Raw genomic sequence first — 20,047 nt, 5'->3', positions numbered from 1 at the left:
GACAGGAAAAATAGACTATTCATAACAGCTGGGCATTCATTACAGTCGAGTTGTGGATTCTGTGCAATGATTTTCAGATGAGTAGTCATTGCTGAGGTTATGTGCATGTGAATCATTTTGGCCTTTTATGCCAAAATGCCTTTCTTTTCTTTTTTAGCAACAATGAAAATCATGCAAACTATGTTTTAAAACTGTAATATTTTGCTATAAATAAAGTGAGGCAGTTTTGTTGACATTTCACAATTTTTGTTTTGTTTCTGTTCCAGCAGTATAACACATTTTACTGGCACTTCTCTCTGTTTTATCTGTTCATATATATATATATGTATGTATATATATATATATATATATATATATATATATATATATATATATATATATATATATATATATATATATATATATATATATATTTAACATATTATATTAATACTATATATTATATATGAATACTATAAACATACACTATAATAATAAAATAACTATGATCTTTATGTAAATTTCCTTAAGAATTATTCACACACACACACACTTATTTACATTTATATATTCAAATGCACACATATAAATACAAGTCATAAAGATAAATATACAAATAGATATCTAAGAAATTATGTGTCTGTTCCACTAGATGTCAGCATTGTATATATTTATATTGTTGCATAGCCAACTTTGCTTATTTTTTACGTGTCAAGCCTTTCATCAAGCATTAAACAAACAAATCACGTTTTAATATTTGTCCCTTACTCTATATACAGCATTGTTTGATATTATGTTTTTATCTTAAAATGATTGGTTTTATTATTATCTTATTATATGGGTAGTACCCTAGTAAAAACGTAAAAATACATTTATTTTAAACTAAATATAGGCCTAGTTCAAATCTGTTTACATATTTACTGAAAGATAAGCCAAGAGTTGATACAAAAATTGCATGTGCATAATGCAGATTTCTTACAATATTAAAGTCTTAAATGTGTTTTAATGTCACTATTGATGAGTATTGTACGGTCTTTTAATAATATTGTCCTTTAAAAACAAAATATTTAAAGTGTACCTGAAGTAAACCTGCAATAGTTCCACTTTAGCACAATAAAATATACAAAGTACATCTTTAGCTGGACTTCCTCACTACTTCTGCATAATTAAAGTGCATTAAATTAGTTGTTCCGATTTAGCAAACTTTAAGTATAATTGCATTCAACCACTTTTCTGTTCTTATGCTGTACTCTTTATGAATGCTTATAAAACAGCCTGCATTGTAACAGTCATTAATAGTCGCAGTGCAATTTGTCTTTGTATCATAATGACACAGACTGCTGAGGAACATGCTCCAAGCTTCAGAAGATGGGAAATATTCCACCCTGTGATGTCAGGATAACACTCCATCCTCTGTAATTGTACTTGTGCATCAGATAAGTGTTTTCATGCTGCACTTGCAGAGCCGCGTGTGCCTCTCACAGGTTTAGAGAGTCTCATTCTTTAGTGAAGTGGAGACAGCAGTGAGTGGTTGTTTGGGTGAAGAGTAGTCATGCTGGATCTGCAGTCGTTTTGGAGTGGTTGCTTAAGTTACAGTAAGTGTAGGTGGCTTTGTTTAGATTAATTTAAAAACACAGACACGACAGCAAACCTGTCATACTCTTAACAAAATATAAGACTGAATTTTTGCCTTTGAGTCATTTTTATGAGGTGTGGATGGTATTGGTACATAAGGTGTATAGTGCTATCTTTTTATTATAATGTTTTAAGTTTTAACTCTTTTACTGACTGCTGTTGTTTCTGTGGGGGTTGGGGGGGGGGTCAGGGGTCATAACTACTCAGCTGACAAAAATATTTTCTAAAAGCATTCAAGTGTTCTTAAATGTTCTCTAAAATGTTCTTTTTTTTTGTAAATATTTTTTTATTAATTATTAGAGCATTCCATTTGATCATTTTGCTAACTTCTTTGAACATTCTGAAACAACTACTAATTTAACATTTTAAATATATATATATATATATATATATATATATATATATATATATATATATATATATATATATATATATATATATATATATATTCAAAAGTAAAACATTGTAGACAAAACATTCCCTGAACAATTCCCTGAACAAATATAACTACTAATAATAAACTTATTATTAAAGAACTGATCAGTTACTGGAAGAACGTTTGCACATAACTTTAAAAGAGAACCTTGCCAGAATGTTCCCTGTTAGCTGACTATCAATGCTACAGAGAGACCAAAAAGCATTTACAAGCCCTAACCTTTGAGGATATTAATAAGAAAAATATTTTAAAAAGCACTCCCTTAATCGAATAAAGTTCTGTGTGGTTTGTATTTTTCTCTCCAGATAACAGAATGATCACAGCACTCATATTGCTGCTTCATTTGAAGGCCACAGAAATTGTCATGCATGCAGACAGGCTGTTGTCTGAAACACTTGTTGTTGTGTAGTGCCTGAACTGATGTGGAGGACAGCTACCTCCCTGTGCATCGCTTTTTAAGCTGCCTTCTGTCTTACTGATGCCTTGAGCTGTCATTGTGGAAACTGAAAGGTGCGCGTGATGACATCCAGCAGTTTCTCACTCTATTTCTCTCTGTTTTCTCCACTGGTTTCTGGTTTATATGCATTTAGATTAATATCATGCATATCGCTAGAGTGGTCTAAAAACAATAGGTGATGATAGGAAAGTGTAATCAGATTTATAGGTTTGCCATCCAAATGATTCATTAATAATGCATGAGCTAGTATGCACATGCACACACAAACTCCCTGTTTTTTTCTTTTTTTAATGCAATGTGTTGGAACCGCATTCACACGGACAGATAACAGATGCTCAGCATTCTCGGAAAGCCAGCCTTTTTAACACAGTGGAGCAAGTCTGCCACACCTGTTTGATTGCTTAAGCAATTATTAATTCTGCCTCGCATGACCTTCTTCTTTGACCCTTTTCCATATGTAAATGGACTGCAGATGCCATGGCAACATGTCTTAGTTATCTGAGCACCATAATTCTGCATATCCAAGCAACCAAATATTGTCCATATGCCTTTAGTGGATGCATGTTTAATCAATTAATCTCCACTGGTTTACATGAGTTATTTTAGTTTATTAACATGGTGGAGAGGAGTTAAATCATCAAAGCAGCACATTTTTGAATAACTGTCCAGATCTTGATCGCACAGGTAGTCCTACATCATGGAGACGTCTATTTGACGTCTGCATTTACATCTGCAGGACGGATTTATAAAAGTGTTTGCTCATCTGCATCCTCATCCTTTTAGATGTCAAATAGCAGTTTATTAGATACTTTTAATAAGTTTATGATTTAGAATGTGTGTAACACATCTTACCGACGTCTGTCAGATGCTAAACAAAACAGATGCTTTCCAGATCATGCAGTCTTTAGACATCTTGGTGACATATTATACATTTGATAAAACTATCAGAGTAATTTTAAGAATCCTTAATATATTATAAAGTCTTAACTGTATTACGCGGCCATTCGTATCTTGAAATGTGCGAGACTTCCGGTGTCATTGGTTTCCAGTTAATTTTGGTGAACAGAAACAGTACGTTTTGCAGCTGCTTGATATTGCAAACTGGCATTTGTTATCATGTTACTGTAATTTATTATCGTAATCAGAATCACACTGGTTTGTAGCATAAAAGTTTCACCCTTTATTTGTTTCTTCTTTAGCAGCTAATGAATCTGAAGTCTTGCACATTCACAGGAAATTAGGCTAAGTGTTAAGAAAAAAGGTGGATGATTTCACAGGCTACATTTCAGACAAATAAGAATTGGTGTTATTGCTTTTAGCGAAATGTAAACACTTAGGTAAACAACTGTAAGGACAATAAAATTCATGAAACAGAAATACACATTTAAAGCCTACAAGGAAAAATTCAACCATAGGATATTCATCAATGACAGGTTATTTGAGCTATTTGAAAAGCTATTTTAATAAAAGCTATTATGTGTGTTGTATTGTAAGCGTACTGTATGTTTCTGCAAACTTCAAATTTTGTGTTAATTTTGATAGATGTTGATGTGCATGACCAGCAGATGGCAGGATTTGTGAGCGGCAGGTGCGTTTGCTCTCTCTCTCTCTCTCTCTCTCTCTCTGGTTGGTTGTAAGGGAGGACAGACGCACCTGCATCTCTCCGCTGACCGTTCATTCACAAGAGTACACTGCATCTTCAGAAGCTGAATTTTCGCCTGATGGAGTTTTCACTCTTGCTTTATATCTCAGTGTTTATTTGCTAAAGTTTTGTCCAGGTGTTATGGAGATTTGAGGATGCGTTTGTTGGAGATGTATCACTGATGCGCATCTCGCTCAGTTTCCAGCAGAACAGCAGCATGATGGAATAGACGTTTCTCTCACCTCCTTCACAATGGGATTATTCAAACTTTATTTTGCGCTTTGCACTCTCGGATTTTTCTGCGGTAAGCTTGTATTTGCCAAACGTCTTATTGATGGCGAATTTCGGCAACGGGATGGGCGCTTATATGGTTATAGGATGCTTATATTTTGCATAGTGGATGGTTACACCTAGGTTTATAATTTGAGCAACCGAAATTTTAATATGGAAATATTCTATATAAATGTCAATATGTAACGTATAATACAGATAAAAAACGAATACAAATACAACGGTGAATACCTGTAATCAACTGTAAGTTAGCTTACCATAAATGTAAAAAAAAGTTATGCATTTAATACTGTAAAGCTTTAATTTATGTAATTAATAATTATTATTTCGAATTTATTCAAGGCTGCATATTTTAATATATATTAGAACATTTAATATGTATTAAATTTATATTTTCTGTAAGCTATAATCTGTAAGTATAGCTAATATTTCAGTTGAAAAAAAATCTTAACAATCAGTTATATAAATCTGGATGTTTTGATCCACAGTAAATATAAAATTCATTTAGATGTTGTTTTGGAGTTTGTGTGAGTAAAACTGAAAACTGAGTTTATTATGCTCAGTGTAGATTAACTTGCATGTAAATTAATATATTATGCGGTTTTCTATTTTACTAGATGTATTATTATTGTGGTCATCTGTGTATATAAATACACAAAAGCAGATATTTATATTAAAGTATTTATTTTTTCTTTCCGTGACTGTCTATATTTAATTGCTTTTATTCAATTGTGTTTGTAAATGATAACTTCTGTTTATTGTCTTTAGTTTCAGGTTTGGGGGTTGATCCAGGATTACATGTGGATATCTTCCAGGAGTTTGATCTTGTGAGGTCAAGTGCTGGAGTCTCCCAGGTCCAGGGGTTCCACAATGAGAGCAGAGCATATCTGTTTGAAGGTGCGTGTAACTGGTATTTAACAAGTCAATCAAGCAAGCATGTGGTTCTCTGTTTTAGTTTAAGCATCATAGTGTAACTGATGTCACAGCAGCTTTTCAGAAAAAAAAGCATTCACAGTGAGCTTCATCAATTTAGAGAAATTGGAATCTATTGTCAACATCTGGTGAGAGGAAACAGCCAAGCAGACAGCTGGTTTAGAACGGCATAATTCCAGATCCCACTTAATCTCTCATGAAAAATGGATCAACTCAACACTGAAGCATCAATCCCAGGAGTAAACAGGCTCCTGTGTTGAGCAGCAAGTTCTTGCCCATCAAAGAATTGTCATCCCATTCAGGAGATGTAGTTAATGAGGACAGCGAGTAAAGAAGGGAATAACATCTGGCTCCATGGCTCACTCTGAATGCCAGGATGATACTGTTTGTGGGTCAAGAGTTACAATATGATAAATAGAACCAGTTGAATACAAAAACAATTGAACCAGAAATTGGTTTCTAGGGCTTTTAAAATTAAGTTTCTCATGTAATTGACTCCTGTTCTTTACAGTCTTGTATACTCTTTTCCTCTCTCTTACTCTTTCTAAAATTATGATGAATAGAAAAGTTACCAACTAAGGTATTCCGCTAAGTTTTGAAATCAGATTTTTAAATTTTTTTTTTTGTTATTGACTGCTTGTCCCTATTCTATTCTATTCTATTCTATTCTATTCTATTCTATTCTATTCTATTCTATTCTATTCTATTCTATTCTATTCCTGCTTTAGTGTATTCTGTCCTATATTGTTCTATTCTTTGTATTTTCTATTTCTATTGTGTTCTATGTGTGGTCTACTGTATTCTATTATTTTACTCTATTCTTTGTGTAGTCTGTACCTGCTTTAGTGTATTCTGTTCTATACCTTGTCTATTCTATATATGCTCTATTCTATTCTACTCTATTCTGTTCTGTGTTTGATCTGCTGCATTCTATTATTTTATTCTATATTCTTTGTGTAGTCTAGACCTGCTCTACACATGGTCTACTCTGTTTATGCTCCATTCCATTCTGTTCTGTTCTGTTCACTCTACTTTATAAATCAATTTTTGTTTTGTCCTTTTTGTGCATTCTATGCTAGTGAATATGTATTCTATTCTATTCTATTCTATTCTATTCTATTCTATTCTATTTCTGATCTACTGTGTTCTGTTTTTATTCCCTATTCCTTGAGTAGTCTGCTGTATTCTGTATTCTGTTCTGTTCTTGTCTTCTCTTGTATTCTGTTCTGTTGGGTTCTGTTCTATTCCGTTTATTCTATTCAATTTCTGATCTACTTTTTCTTTTTTTTCTCTCTTGCTCTTTAAAACTGTTCTGTTCATTGTTCTGTTATATTCCAATCCATTCCATTCTGTTTATTTGGAGGGCTGTTTTAGCAGATCTGTCTATAGGATCTGTTTCCCTCTGGAGATTTATAGCTGGTTGTTTATCCAGATTGACATCCCGCTTTGATCAGTTTGGGGTTAAGTGTCTTGCTCAAGGGCACAATGGTGATGGTCATTCTCTGCTTTCTGGCTCAACTGCTATTCGGCACCTTAGGACAAAATCACCAATCTTTTAATAACTTAAGCACTATGCTGTCACCACTCCCATGACCTCTGATGATGACGGATTTTTATGCGTGCAGTAACGTTCTAGGTTTGCAGTTAGCCAGCATCTGTGTCATCAGTTCTGTTCCGCACTGCAGTATGAATGGAGTATGAGACATTGCTGCTCTGGGGAAGGTATTCATACTGTATACATTGTGCTGTGTGCAACTGTACACCCATACACATTGCATTAGACAGACTTAAGGGATGCATACATATTTGTTAAAAAAAGTACACAAAGTCTGACGTTTTATGATAAGCAGAAGCATTTGATATCTGTGGAGGCAATAGTCTTGCTCTAATTTGGGAAGATGGCACCTCCGCAGTATTGATTGGCACTCCAGTAAATACCAGTGGGATTGCGGAATTGGGATCTAACAGACAGGCTTTGAGACAAGGTCATAAATGTACTGAATGCAGATGAGAGACCTATCAATGTACGTCAATGACATCCATGCTGTGCTGTTTATACAGGAGAGGAGTGGAGAAAAGAGAAGAAGGGAGGCAGAAGAGGAGGGGGGGATATTAAAGATAATTCAAGGCTAAACATGTTATAGTGCCACTGTAGCCAGACATTGTGCTATTGAGTAAGTGCGGGTGGGTGGAATGAACAAAATCTTCTCTCTTGGTATGAGTATTTTTCTATCAAAGTTACATATTTATCACAGTATGTTCATAGAAAAAAAAAGTACATACAGTACCTGTCACCCCAGAAGGTACTAAGTTAAGTACAAAGATGAAAGAGATCTGTACTTGTCCGGTTTAAGCCCAAAAGGCTTATTTCATTTATTGGTCAGTGGTCACAAAAGTGCAGAATGTTTTCGGGTATTAACCCTTACTTAGTGCGATGTACTTTTGTTGGAGTCTTGAGATTTTTGTTGGTAAATATTTCTGTGTACATTATGTTGATATACTGCAGTTGTATATGGATAATTTTGATGATTTGTAAATGTATTTGCTGTATTTTGTTATATGTTTGAGATTTTTTGCAGATATTTTTGTGATCTCTGAGTAATAAATGAAATAAGCCTTTTGGGCTGAATCTGGACTAGTGCAGATCTATTTCATCTTTGTATTATCATATTTTTTTGGATCTACGCACCTTATGTCATTTGCCTACTGGATTTTTGGACGCGTGTTTGTCACTATGAACATTTCTATTTGTACTTGTAAAGTACTAAAATGCTACTGATATGTACAATTTATAGATCAATAAGGTACAAACATGTACATATTTTAGCTTTTGTACCTTTGTACTCCAAAGACAGCTTCACACCTTTGTTTCTGGGAGTGTAGTCATATTTGTCAACAAAAATAGTGTTTATTTAGGAAAATTTTAAAGGTATAGACAAAAAATTAAAATTCTGTCAATTTTTACTTATCGTTATTATTAACCCATAAACAATTTTTGAAACACAAAATATTAATTTTTAAATATCCTGTACAGTGTTTTCAACGTAATGAAAGTAAATGAGGGCTGAGTCTTTCAAACTCCAAAATAATCCCCAAAAGTGTCATAAAATTGGTCCATATATGAAAGAATGATGAGATTCTTTTCAATGAATCTGTTGATTCAGTTCACAGATCCTGAATGATTCATTCATGAATTAAACTAATAACATACTCATTTTCAACTCACTGACTGAATCAGTTACAACACACTGGACTGGACGATTATCAGTGAATAATGACTTAAATGCTGGTCACATGAGATGTTTGGACCACTATTAATACTTATATAATGATTTTGCATTAAACATGTCTCCTTTTATGTCCTACAGAATATAATGATTCACTCTTACATTTTTGGATAAACTATTCTTTGAAATACTTCATTAAGATTACTTTATGTTATTTCTATTGGATTATTTCCTCTTTTAATTTGAATCTGATGGACACAAAGGCAAAAATAACCTATAGCTGAATCTCAATGACGGTAAACATAAAAATGTCTAATACGCGTATGTAAGTCTCAGTGTGAGTGTGTTACACTGAATAACTTGTTCTGACTGAATTAATTAATGAGCAAAGGGGATGGAGCAGGGTGGAAGCAAACGGTAAAAGAATGAAGTTTGGAACAATTGTACTTCTTCTGCCAGACCTGGTGCTGACTGGATCTTTTAAATGCCAGGATCAGATTCCTGCTCATTCATCAGCTATTTGAGCATGCAACTGCCAAGAGGAACAACAGCTAAGTGTTTCTCCTGTGCACTGATGCCGTCTGGACCAGACAAACACTCTACGTCGCTCGTATCCCTCATCCCCCAGCTGAGATTCCATGTCTCGATTTTGTGTCTGCAGTACGATGACATTTTTTGGGGGGCCTTAAAGGGATAGTTCACTCAAAATTGAAAATTCTGTCATCATTTACTCACACTCAAATCATTTCAAATCCAACTTTTTTCTTATGGAGAACACAAATTGAGATGTTTAGCAAATTACAGTACCACAGGTATGAGTAAACAATAAAATTTTTCCCTTTAAAGGGAGAGTTCACACAAAAATGAAAATGTAATGTTTATCTGCTTACTCCCAGGGCATCCAAGATCTAGGTGACTTTGTTTCTTCAGTAGAACACAAATGAAGTTTTTTAACTCAAACTGTCTGTCAGTCATATAATGGAAGTGAATGGGAATCATGGATTTGAGAATCAAAAAAAAAATAATGCACAAACAAAACCAAATTAAACCTTGCAGCTCGTGACGATACACGTGTAAAGACATGAAAGGATCGGTCTGTGCAAAAAACTGAACAGTATTTATATAGTCTTTTACCTCTGATTCACCACAATGTCTGAACTGTCCTGAGCGCATTCTCAACAGGCAGCGCATGACACTTCTTCTTGCTTTATGGCGGATCGTAGACTAACAAGTGCAGAACCGCCACCTATCTCTCAAATGGACCATTGACACTCTGTCTAAAATCTCAATTAGGAGTGTCAGTGGTCCATTTGAGAGATGGGTCACGAGCCGGCTTTTGAGAACGCGCTCAGGACAGTTCGGTTGCCTTGAATCAGAGGTGAAAAAACAATACAAACTCTGTTCAGTTTCTTGCACAGACTGATCGTTTCATGTCTTTACACATCACTTTTTGTTTTTTTGACACTCAAAGCTGTGATTCCCATTCACTTCCATTATATGACTGACAGACTGCAACGGTTTGAGTTAAAACATCTTTTTTTCTGTTCTACTGAAGAAACTAAGTCATCTAAACCTTGGATGCACTGGGGGTAAGCAGATAAACATCAAATTTTCATTTTTGGGTGAACTATCCCTTTAAGTCTCTGCAAAGAAAAATAAAGCAAACTGTTCCTTAAATGCATGCATCTGTGGCATCTCTACCAACCAAACCACTGCTTTGAGGCACAGAATAATGAACCCATGTCTTCTGATTAATGCAATGTTAACTTGAGGAGAGACACTCGTTCGTTTTGTCATTATAATAGGCCTTGAATAATTCATCAGTTGTAAATGAGTTTTTTTTTACATTGGCTTTAAATTTTCATTAAGGTACGTTAGGACACACTTTTAAGCGCTTGCATCATAAGCAGCCTGACTCTCGATCAATTTAAGTGCTTTTTTACATGTAATTGCTCATATTATTGGTCTCACTGATACTCAGCATCATTAGGAAAACTCACCAGCAATCTTCTTAAAGGTTTTTAATTTCAGTTCTGCCAGAACAGTGTCACCCGAGTTACATAATTTGCATCACACTGTGTTTCTCGCTCCCAGGAGTCCAGTTCTCGTTTATCATTATTGAAGTTATTGGTTCTTTTGAGGCGTAGCAGGGCTCTGGTGTTTGATAACTTGGAGCGATTGATTACAGATTCAGATTACTGAGTTCCTCATTGCTCAGTTGTGATTGTGTCCTCGTGGGCTTGAAATGAGGAACTTAAATGTTCCTTAAATGAGATTAACAAAGTAGCATTCTTTATGCTTATTTAAAAAAATGATATATTGATATTTATATTATATTATTAAATATATTTGATATGTGTTTATTAAATATTTAATTTATTATTTATATATTTATTTCAATATTTAGCTAACAATTTTTTTTTGTTATTAAATTTCAATGTCTGTACAGATCTGTAATTATTTATTTATTTATTTAGCTCTATTATTATTATTATTTACTTTTTTTCTGTATATAATATAAGTTTTTTATATTATATATACAATATATAATATACATATACAAATGTCTCCACAGATTTGTTATTTATTTGTTTGTTTGTTTAAATTGAATGATTTGCTGACTGTATCGGTACAGGATTTTTTTTACTTTTATGTATTTATTTAGCTAACCATTTATTTATTTATATTTCAATATTTGGCTAAATCCTTTTCTGTACAGATTTATTTATTTGTTTACGTTTTATATTTTGCTTACTCTCTACGCATATTTATTTATTTAGTTATTTATGGCTAACAGTTATCAGTACTGGTTTGTAATTTTCTTTTAATAAATTTATGTAAAGTGTCATTATTGGAAATCTGCATAATTTCCTATCAGATAGCCGTCAGGGATTCCTAGCTGTTCTCTGACCTTTAAATGCTGCAATCGAACGACTAGCCTTTGATTTACAGCACATTGATAGAACCCTCAATGATGAGTGGGATAGAAGAATAGCATATCTGAGTCAAAGTGTCAATCCAATGGAAATTAATTAGAGAGGTGTCCAGGAAAAAAACCTTTTTTACTAGCACTTCCCCAGAGGACTTTATGCTGATACTTGTGAACTGTCCTGGAATCCATTACATCAGCTGCGGTGTCCTCTGCGGATTGTTGAGGTTACCAGGTTAGCTTCACCTCACTGTCGTACAGTGTATTTGATTAATGAAGGTGCTGAAACTCCGCCTCATTCCTGCCGTACAATAGGCTCATGACTGCGGCTTACAGCTCCCCTGAGCTTTATCTGACAATAGCTACAGAACATTAGTGTTCCCCAGTTGGCTTTATGTGTGTGTGTGTGTGTGTGTGTGTGTGTGTGTGTGTGTGTGTGTGTGTGTGTGTGTGTGTTGCATGATTTTTACCCTGTGAGAGGACCAGACCCAGACATTTCTTATGTTTTGACAGGACTGATTTAAACATTTATCCCTGAGGAGACAGTCAACTTCCTATATCCCCCTCAGCCAGCTCATCAGCTCTCCCAGTGTGTTTCCTCTTCCTTTCTGTCTCTTTTTTATTTCTGTTCTATGTCACTCACATCAGTGTCACAACATGACCTGAATGTCAGTCTACCATCCTCATATCCTTAAAATTGTCCTTCGGATGATCCAAGGATATCTTTGAAAGCTAGAGGACTGCCACTTTTGCTCTATTTTATTTTATTTTATTTTATTTCTAACCCCTTTCAAAAAACTATCCTGCTTTGATGTCACGTGGCAGCATTTAAATAAAATATATGTAATCCATATGTTGTATTTGGCACAAAATTGCATTAATGGCAAAAAAAAGAAAATCCTTTTTGAATGCAGATGGTGTAATTTCTTACATGCTAACTGGTCTATGCTAACTAGCCAAACTTTGACCCCTTGGTATTTATCATGCTCATTTATTCCGCTTAGTTTAGTATTCACACTGGCTCCAGAGTGAATTTTTAAACATAAATATCACCAGATGGTCCCGCTGGCTCAGAACAGCCATAATAGTTACATAGCTACATCATGGTCTGGAAACTGAAGACTGTTTTTCCCTCTAAGCCACTTTTGCTTGGTACCAGTAGCCTAAAGGTTTAACAAATTCAGTTACTGAAAAAAGCTGATGATTGTGTTGAATACATAGCTTGACAACACAGTGATGGAAGGATTAAATACATCAGCGTGACCTGTTCTGGGATCGTTTTAATATACAAAGCTTGTAAGATCATATATTCAGTTGATCCAAGTTGAATTAGCAAATGCCTCAGAATTTCTCCTTCACTGATTTTGTCACTCTCTCCATCAGGGACATCAAGGAATGCAAGAGCTTCTCTCAAGGCAGTAGAGAGAATTCTTAAGAAGCTGAGAGGAAGATCTGAGTTCACTCTTCTACTGACCCTCAAACAGGAGAGATTCAGCTCTGGAGTGCTGCTGTCCATCCACTATGGAGAACAGAGGTATATATCTATCCATCCATGCATCCGTTCCGCTTCTCTATCTATTGGGCTGTCTATGCATCCATTCTTCCAGTATTAAAACTTTCTTTCTATTTTTTTTCTGTTTAATTTACTGTTCCTCAGAGGAACACATAATCTGTTCTCCTGATAGAATGTCTGTAACACTTCTGGTTGGGGTGTCCACTGACATTTCTTAAACACACAGTATTGATCCTACCACCTCTTTAAGGTCAGCACTCGGAGTCCAGGCCAAGAGATTCACGGATCACTGCTCCTTTTCACATTCATTCAAAACTCCTACATTCCCTTGAGCCGCATTATTCCCTGCTACTTTGGCACATACCAGAATTTAATAACGACCGCTTGGCAGCTTAACCTACAGGAGTCTTGTGCATGGGAACATTAGCACTAACAGAAAACATTTTGGCAGCAGTTATTTCCTGCAGTTCTTAGATTTCAAGCATGATTATGACTTTTTTTCACAAGGATAAATCTGTTTTCTTGGCTTCCTCCTCAGGTTTCTGGAGGTAGAGAGCAGCGGTCTGCGTAATGAGATACGTCTCTTCTTCCAAACCTCAGACCAGCGGCAGCAGAAAGAGGTCTTCCCCTATAGTCTAGCAGATGGACATTGGCACAAAGTCTCCCTGGCATTCAGCGCCACCCAAGTGGTGCTCCATATTGACTGCAACAGGTTAATGGCTTTAGAACTACCAGAGATGGATTTGAATGCCATGTAGTAGTCTGTATCAATGTCCACTAATGTGTTGCTTTTTATTTGTGCTTGCTTTCAGAATTTACGAAAGGATTGTGGAGACTCCGTCTCTGGACTTTCCCAGAGGAACAAACATCTGGCTTGGTCAAAGAAATGATGCCCATGGGTTCTTCAGGGTACACATAATCTTGTACAGTACATTAAAAATATTCCATAAAACATGTAAAATTGCATGTTTGTCTTGACTACATCTCTGTGACTTTCTTTCTGTAATGTCTTTCTGTCAGGGAGTTATGCAAGACGTTCAGTTGGTTGTCATACCCCATGGATACGTCGTCCAATGTCCAGATCTCAACCGTAGTAAGAGCATACTTTCAAACTTTGCAATTTGTTTACTTACTGGTCTGGAAATGACATTAATGTGCATCCACCAATTTTGCAGCTTGTCCCACTTGTAATGATTTCCATGGGCTGGTTCAGAAGATCATGGAACTTCAAGATATTTTAGCTAAAACATCAAGCAAGGTAAGTTCATAAAAATGTTTAATATTGTGGTAGTCTGTGTTTAAAATGTATTTTGCTGCTTGCTTAGTTTTAAAAAATTGATGCTGTTAATTTGATGTGTCTCATTTTATTGCGACTTACTCAATTCTCTCTCCAATACACAACATTTATAGTGTTGGTGTTAATGTTAATACGTTTTTTGTGTGTTATGGTATATTTAATGGCCTTAATAGTGAACACAAATGCTGCCTTTATCATAAATCTCTTATTTCCCTCTCTTTCTAACATTTATTGTTTTTGCTTGCTCTTCTTTTTTTTTTTTGTGTCCCTCTGTATCGATTCATCATTCAATCTCACCCTCTTTTCTTCCTTGTGTCTTCATTGTGCTGTAGTTGGCACTTGCTGAAGAGAAGATGAAGTACCTGGATGGCTGTTACTGTGAGAGGACATGCACCCTGAATGGAGAGATATACAGGGATGATGATGCTTGGATAGATGGATGCAGAAACTGCACATGCTCAGTAGGTTTATGTATTGCCAGGACGGGATGACTTAGTTTTGTTTGGGCTAGGCAATTTTCATGTGCATCTCATCAGTAAAGACACTCCTTTAATTAGAAATATATCTCTAGCACGTGCGTTCAGATCAGGGTTGCCAGGTCTTCACAACAAATCATGCCCAGTTGTTTCTCAAAACTAGCCCTAACTAACTATCGGGGAGGTTCCCCGATAAAAATTGCTTCCCGGTGTTAAAATTGCTTCCCAGTGTTAAAATATACGTTTTTTGGCAGGGTTGCCTTGATAAAATTAGCATTTTAGGGCAGGGCCGGCCCGAGGCATAAGTGAACTAAGCGCCTGCTTGGGGCCCCCTAGCCACCAGGGGGCCCCCCAATCATTTTTTTTTTTTTTTTACAATTAAATAACTTAAGTGATATAAATGAATGAATGAATAATGAACGAATAAATGAATAATTCAAGATAATAAAATTCTGTGTCTGCTAGCGTCTGAGTCAAGTGCAAATGCGCATAGACACCTCGCGTGCATTGACAATTAGCGCCGGCGCGAAAGTGCGCGTCACTGTAATAAATGATAAGCCATGTCACAAAAAGGATGTATCCCTCTGGTGCTGATAAGAGAAAGAAGAAAAGGACAAAAAGGTGGCTTGACGTTGGACGTCCGAGATTCTCAAATTTAGGGACCGTCTCTAAAGTTACATGCGATATTGGTATACACTTTTCTAACGTCAGTAGCATTTGAGGAGAATGACTTACAGTCATAAAAACAACTGTAATTGTTAATCTAGGTGTCAGCTATAATGCACAATTGAATATAATGTTTAATATTTATTCAAATAAACTGTAAATCATATGTAAATTATGCTACTTTTTCACATGGGCTCAAAGGCAAATTTGAAGCTCAGTAGCATTTGAACACAGTAGCAAATTAACCATGGTTTTGTTACTTCAAATAATAATTTACAAATAAGTATTAATATACTGTAATCTTTTTTGTTGTTGATGTAGCTATAAAAACAGACCTATGCCATCAATAGCCTTTAAAATGACTTAAAATGCATTATATTAAAAAACTATGATGCAATAATGATTGGTTAATAATAACACTGTTAAAATACATAATGTAGGCAAATACAAATAAACAATTTATGTACATGTTATTACGAATGCCTGCACAGGGAGCCAAATGCCATGTAATTGCTGCTGCTACATTTTTGCTATAAATGACACAGCCTATATAATTTCCTCAACAAAAAACGTGCATATCACAACCCTTACAAAATAAACCATGGTTTTATCATAGTAAACTTCTTAATTTCCTTTTGCATGATTTCTGAATGCTTAAGACTATGAAATAAATTAGGGTCATAATAAAGTTATAGCCATAGGTAAATGTCGAGAGCTACAATTGTAATTAGTAAATAACACACTTAAATAACACATTAATTTTTTTATTTGATTAAAGTTCTATTTTCACACCTATAGTAGGTGTTTTTTTTTTACATCATCATATTTGAGGAAGGGGGGGCACAACAATACAATCCTGCTGTCCTGGTGTCATGAGTGACTTTGCCTCCTGAAAAGCTAGCAAGGAACAATTTTGAGGTCATTGTGGTAAAATTTTCATTGTTGAATCATAGCTGTTCTTATGTTTGCTTTCATTATTTAAGTTTTTAACTATTTTTTTTAACATTATATTTTTTATTATATTAATGTTTGTCTATTTTGGTTTCATTTAAAAGATTGCACATTTAATGCACATTTGCAAATTATTCATTTCATGTTTTGTGACAGTTGGTATTCAGAAGTTTAAGAGTAAAGTATGTTAAGTATTGACTTTTATTTATTTATTTTGTATTAATACATAACCTCACTGTATTCATTTATAATGTAACATTATAGCGTGACATCGTACACCGTAATTCACTGACAATCTACACAAAATCAATTTTAAAATCGCAGGCGATTCTTTGTCTATTTTGAAAGCGATTTTGTTTCAGTTGTCGGCTCTGTGTAGTAAAAGTAGCTCCACCTGAACCAGTGTTGCAGAGTCTGCGGTTGTTTTTCATGTCCGCGGATTATAGCACCCCTAACCCAATAACGTGATATTTAGCCCCAAAAATGCGAATTTTACCATGGCAACCCTGCCAAAAAACGTATATTTTAACCCCGGGAAGCAATTTTTATCGGGGAAAAATATTGCTTTGTCCAGAGAAATTTTGTTCACTCGCAAAAACTATTACGTTCCCCAGTGAAACTTTGTGTTTGCTTGCAAATCATTCTCTCGCAAAACTATTGCATTCCTCTGAAAAACTTTGTGTTTTCTCGAGAAAAATTTGCATTCTCTGACAAAACATTTGAATTATCTCGCAAAACTATAACCCCCCCCCCCATTCTTTCACGGAACTATTACATTCCCTAGAGAAACTATGTGATCGCTTGCAAAATATTTGCGTTCTCATGCAAAAGTTTTGCGTTTCCCTGTGAAAATTTGCATTATCTTGAAAAACATTTTTTTTTTTTGCATAAATATTACATTCCCCTTAAAACTTTGCATTTGTTTGCAAAACATTTGCATTCTTCCACAAAAGTAATGTGTTCCCCTGAGAGACTTTGTGTTTGTCTGCAAAACATTTGTGTGCAAAACATCACTATCTATTTCTGTAAGTTTATGTTGCAGAATCATGTAATTGTGAAGCTCTTTTATTGATGATGATGGTGTATGTGTGTTTTCCACCTACAGAATGGTACAGTGGAGTGCGAGAATATTTTCTGCCCACCACCTCAGTGTCCCCCTGATACAGCTCCAATCTACATGCCTGGAGCTTGCTGTAAAGAGTGCCAGCGTGAGTGTACACACAACCAAACACAAACACACACAAGTGAGGCCATGCGTCTATAGAGGTGCATATATTTGTCAACTTTTCCCCTCTCTCCCTTTGTCTCATGCTTGCTCCCTCATATCTCCAGCATCTCTTTTTGCTATCTTCCCTTCCACTAAGATATTTTATATAATCATGCTGCGGTCTTGATGACAAACTGACCACATCCCTGTGTTGCTAGGTTACCGCTGCCATAAATGCGAATGTCAACACACACAAACCGCAGTCACACGCTTTCTCTGGTATCATTAATAATTCAAGGCCAGTGTGCAGCGTGTTGTGTTTGAGTGAGCAGAGCTAATGTGCAGAAGCTAATAGCAGTTTGACTGATGACCAGAGCTTTATTTAACACTGCGCTCTAGTAGGCTTAATCTAACATGCTTGTCCGATCGATGCTTTACTGGTTCACATTCCAAAGTGCTTTCTTGTCTGGATCTCATTTTTGCCTCTTTTTCTCTTTATATCTTTTTGGCTTTAGCCGTGTGTCTGTTCAGAGGAAGAGTGTATGTAGAAGGCGATCGCAAAAGCATACACGATTCTGAGGGAAACTGTCTGCTGTTTGAATGCAGGGTAAGTGCTAGGGTAAGTGCCAGTGGTCTGAAGATTTTCAACAGATCCAGACAGAATATGACCTTTTCCGTGTTTTTGTTTTGTACTTATTTTTGGAGCAAATTTTCTGTTGGGTTGATTGGATTGGATTCCCATGAATGATGGAAATCTGAATTCTCCTGGCGAAGATTGTGCCTAGGCCGGATTATGACTTGCAGTCCTAAGCAGCATTTGAACTTGAACTTACATTTTTTCTGGTCCTTGTTATGAATTTAAATTACAGGCTGAATAAGAATTCTCTCTCGGCCTGGTTTTGAATTTGAATTCCAAACAACGTTTGAATTCCAAGCAAATTTTGAATTTAGATTCTGTATGGGCCTGGTTATGAATTTAATTTCCAGGCAGAATTTGAATTCTCTTTCAGCCTGATTGTGAATCTGAATTACAAGCATAATTTGAATACAAATTCTGTCTGTGCTTGGTTATGTATTAGATTTTCAGACAGAAAACGGTTAAATTCCGAGATAATTTTGTAATTAAATTCTGAATTTAATTTAAAATTTTAATTTAAATTCTGTGCTTGCTTATGAATTAGATTTCCAGACAGAATTTGAATTCTGAGCCTGGTTATGAATGTGAATTCCAAGCAGCATTTGAATTTGACATATGTTTTGGCATGGTTATGAATTCAAATTCCAAGAAATATTTGAATCCAAATTTTGTCTGTGACTGGTTATGAATTTTAAGTTCAGGCAGAATATGAATTCTGCCTCGGCCTGGTTATGAATTCAGACAAAATTCTAGACAAAATTTGAATTTAAATTCTGTACGGCCTAGTTATCAATTTGAATTGAATAGCTGGTTTCTAGCGCATCCAAGCGGGTCATTAACTTATTTATCCAAATGTTCCAAAAACCATCTAGACCAGTTGCTTGAACCAGCTTAGACCAACTTTAAAACAGCTACCATGTTTTAAAACCATACGTTTTACTTGCAGGATAAATTGAATAAAAGCCTATTTTGTGTTTGCAGGATCGAAGTATGCGTAGGGTTGAGATCACTTCTTGTCCAGAGCTAAACTGCCCAGAGTCAGAACAGATCACTCTCACAGACCGCTGCTGCAAAGTGTGCAGAGGTGCGACACACTCAGACACATGCACAAACAACACACACCCGCCTCTACACTCCGCTGATTGGAGTCATGTCAAGGGCAGCTACCTCTGACCACCGCGCACACAAACTAGATTTGTGCTCCACACCAAACCATGACTGTGCATGACTGCACTCATTTATTTTTGCCCCTTCACACTTATATCTACACACACATAACACCCAGTTTAACTGTGATACTTTAAAGAGCAATATATGCTCAACTTTTCCAAACCCCAAAGTTCAGACTGAGCCACAAAACGTTTTTATTCTTTATTATTGTTATTTTTGTTAGGTTTGTTTTGCTTTTTTTGTTTTGTTTGGTTTTGCTTTTTTGTTTTGTTTTGTGTTTTAATTTTTTTTACATTTTTGTTTGCATTTGCATGGTTTGTTTTGTTTGGCTTTTTGTTTTGTTTATTTATATGAAAATATAAGTAAAAACATACATCTTGGTTCCATGAAAACATTTTATTAACCTTTTTGCCTTAAATTTTTTTTTAAGGGGTCCTATGGTGTGACATATTTTTACAAATAGCCCATTTATTTAAGTATAAACAAGTAAAGTCCATTTGGACTAAATGCACTGATAATCAAGATATAATCTCTGAAAACAAATGTTAATATCTTATACAAAGTTGCTTCTCAAGTAAGCTGAGCTTGTTTAAGTGAGATT

General features: G+C 35.3%; 1 protein-coding gene across 2 annotated transcripts in view; it reads left to right on the top strand.

Annotated features, from left to right (window-relative positions):
• Positions 1-4,138: 4,138 nt before the first annotated feature.
• The window catches only part of LOC113063618 (protein kinase C-binding protein NELL2-like), a 42,130-nt gene continuing 26,221 nt past the window's right edge, over positions 4,139-20,047 (top strand). The window contains exons 1-11 of one of the 2 annotated variants that reach the window (XM_026233979.1): positions 4,139-4,453; positions 5,209-5,337; positions 12,913-13,063; positions 13,581-13,754; positions 13,855-13,951; positions 14,063-14,135; positions 14,218-14,300; positions 14,672-14,800; positions 17,538-17,640; positions 18,155-18,246; positions 19,258-19,360. In XM_026233979.1, the coding sequence (XP_026089764.1) occupies positions 4,402-4,453; positions 5,209-5,337; positions 12,913-13,063; positions 13,581-13,754; positions 13,855-13,951; positions 14,063-14,135; positions 14,218-14,300; positions 14,672-14,800; positions 17,538-17,640; positions 18,155-18,246; positions 19,258-19,360 (1,186 nt within the window). In that variant the 5' untranslated portion in view covers positions 4,139-4,401. Of the gene's footprint in view, positions 4,454-5,208; positions 5,338-12,912; positions 13,064-13,580; positions 13,755-13,854; positions 13,952-14,062; positions 14,136-14,217; positions 14,301-14,671; positions 14,801-17,537; positions 17,641-18,154; positions 18,259-19,257; positions 19,361-20,047 lie in introns of both variants that reach the window. The other variant, XM_026233978.1, reaches the window with a different exon arrangement.

This window comes from Carassius auratus, chromosome 4 (assembly GCF_003368295.1).
Source record: "Carassius auratus strain Wakin chromosome 4, ASM336829v1, whole genome shotgun sequence".
Taxonomy (NCBI): domain Eukaryota; kingdom Metazoa; phylum Chordata; class Actinopteri; order Cypriniformes; family Cyprinidae; genus Carassius; species Carassius auratus.
Note: the sequence above shows the minus strand (reverse complement) of the source record. Positions and strands in the feature narration are given on the sequence as shown.